Source organism: Crocuta crocuta, unplaced genomic scaffold (assembly GCF_008692635.1).
Source record: "Crocuta crocuta isolate KB4526 unplaced genomic scaffold, BGI_CrCroc_1.0 scaffold2175, whole genome shotgun sequence".
NCBI lineage: Eukaryota > Metazoa > Chordata > Mammalia > Carnivora > Hyaenidae > Crocuta > Crocuta crocuta.
Window position 1 is genome coordinate 128015 of NW_027533082.1, and position 2338 is coordinate 130352.

The following is a 2338-nucleotide window of genomic DNA, read 5'->3' on the forward strand; positions in this document are numbered from 1 at the left end:
GAGTCTTCAGAGAAAGATTATCTCACAAGAGATGGAAGATAAAACCTTAGTCCTTAGACCTAGAGCAGTAACTCTGACTATAGCATTTTTTAAAATTCAGACTTGTACCTTGGTCCTACTCCCAAAATTACCTCATCATGTCTGACTTCTATTTAGAGGACGGGTCCTGGGATTATAAACAAAAGGGGCTGTTTTGCTAAAGATTCTGCAAAGACATTGTGACTCAAGCAATCCTAGAGCAGTCTCACCTGTGTTAAGGGTCACTCTAAAGCAGACAAGCTTCAGAAAAGAGTGGGTATTCAACACAATAAGGACTCCAGGAAAGTGAGTGGGATTTGGCACACAAGGACTCCAATGTGTCAGGAACGGTGAGGGCCAGCAGAGAGTAAAGGTCCCAGCAGAGGATACAGCAATGCCCAGCAGGCATGGCAGAACCCAGAGGAGGGGGAGGGTGGGGTCTAACAGTAGATGACTGGCACGGAAACCCCCAATGCCCTGCCCTACTAGTGAACTTGTTCCTGAGCACAGGTAAATCATGCCAGGGCCCTTCCTCAAATACCTGATGCTCTGTAGTTGGTTGGGGTTCTGTATGCACAGGTGGGAATGAGTCCACCTGGCACAGCTCAGAGTTGCCTCATTTCTTCCTCACAGAAGCTCTGTGAGGAAAATGTTTTCCCCATGAAAAGACTGAGTCTCAGCAAGTATATCTGTAATAATTACCAATTTTATTCCTCTGGCTAAGAGATCCAAAGGTAATTTGAAGTTTACATTTCTTTTTTATAGCTTTGTTATCAGGAATTTATTAAGTATTTTATTGCCTTTCAAAGGTGATTGACACTTTTTTTAAATTGTGTCTGCTTATTTTAGTTTTTTGTGACACAGATAATACACACACATAAACACATATTTTTTTTGGAAAATGAGAAGATGCAGATAAACAAAAATGAAATAAAATACATATCACACAGAAATTCACTGTTAACCTTTCAGTGTATAATAATTCAGACTTTTGCTTTATGTCATATATAAATGTACGTATAAAGTGTGTATGTGTATATATACACACACACATATATACGCACATACACGCACTGTTTAGCAACTTATTATTTTCACTTTACAATATACAGTGAGCATCTTCCCATGCAAATGAATGAAACATCCTTATTAAATGAATGAGATTGAGTCAAAAGATGAAATGTTGGAAACAGGAGTCATATGCAAATCAAAGGAACACTGAAGGATAGGGGTAAAATGGTAGCAATATTTAGCAAGAAAATTCAGACAAAAAGAAACCAATGGTGGTAATATAAGTAACAGAAAAATAGTTGAACTCAGAGAAGAAATGCATTAAATGGGATAAGGACGGTCCCGAGAATGCCTATGGTTAGAATGCAGAGCCCTAAATTTCTTTCTCAGACCCCTTATCTCTTCCAAACACCTTTCCATCTCATCTCTCTCCCTTGTCATTTCTTCACCCTTAAAATACCTATAATCTATGTCCTCTTTAAATTCCTCGAGAGACTGAAGCAGCCTTTGCCTAAAATTCCCTTCTGTTTGCTGACGTTCAAATTCTCCATAGGGGCGTTCTTCTTCTCTCTTTGGTATGCTGCATTTGGGCTTTCCTTCATTTTCTTTGCAGGTTTTTTGCATGATGTTTCCAGCTTAAGTCCGGGGAGAAAATGTAGAGCAAAATGCTTCGTTTCTTTTGATTCAGGTTTGTCAGTTTCTCTTTGAAGCAAGGTACTCGCCTAATCTTCCACTAGGACCACACAGGTCCAGCCCTCCGAAGTTTGAGCTCCTTCCTCTCCCACACCTCCACCCCTCCTCCTCCTTCCCCCTCCCCCTGAATCCCACCATTACCCCAGCAGGCAAGGCTAATGGCCTCTCCCACGGGCGGGAGAAAGGGAATACATCGACAGTTGAACTGTAAGGCCGCAAATATTACCCCGATCTTGACCTTCCCAACTCCCACCCTCAGAGACCCCGGGCTATGTGCCTCCCCGACACTGACCTGTGAGGATTCAGGATAGTTTCCTCCTCTTTTTTTTGCCTCGAGATGTCAGTGAATGCAGACCCGTGGACCTGCAGACAGAAAGGAAGGGGGCGGGAAGGAGGGAGCTCTCTGTGGAACCACCAGCCCCAGAGACAAGACACCCGTTATTATCTTGAATCCGGGATCTTCATGACCATTGTCGCCCCAAATTTCCTACCTCCTGGTTCCCCTCCTATTCTTATCCCTTACTCCTGGATCTCTGTCCCCAGCCCCCACCCCTCAAGCTCTGGCCTAGTCTTTTCTAGGGCTGTTTTCCCCTCTGCCCCAACCCCCACCCCCATG

The 2338-nt window shown here is 43.5% G+C and overlaps 1 protein-coding gene across 2 annotated transcripts in view; it reads right to left on the reverse strand.

The window, feature by feature from the left end:
- Positions 1 to 778: 778 nt before the first annotated feature.
- The window catches only part of TCEAL7 (transcription elongation factor A like 7), a 2156-nt gene continuing 596 nt past the window's right edge, over positions 779 to 2338 (reverse strand). Inside the window, exons 2-3 of one of the 2 annotated variants that reach the window (XM_077745968.1) lie at positions 2015 to 2085; positions 779 to 1664 (exon numbers count right to left, since the gene is read on the reverse strand). In XM_077745968.1, coding sequence (XP_077602094.1) covers positions 1351 to 1653 — 303 coding nt within the window. In that variant the 5' untranslated portion in view covers positions 1654 to 1664; positions 2015 to 2085 and the 3' untranslated portion in view covers positions 779 to 1350. Of the gene's footprint in view, positions 1665 to 2014; positions 2126 to 2338 lie in introns of both variants that reach the window. The other variant, XM_077745969.1, reaches the window with a different exon arrangement.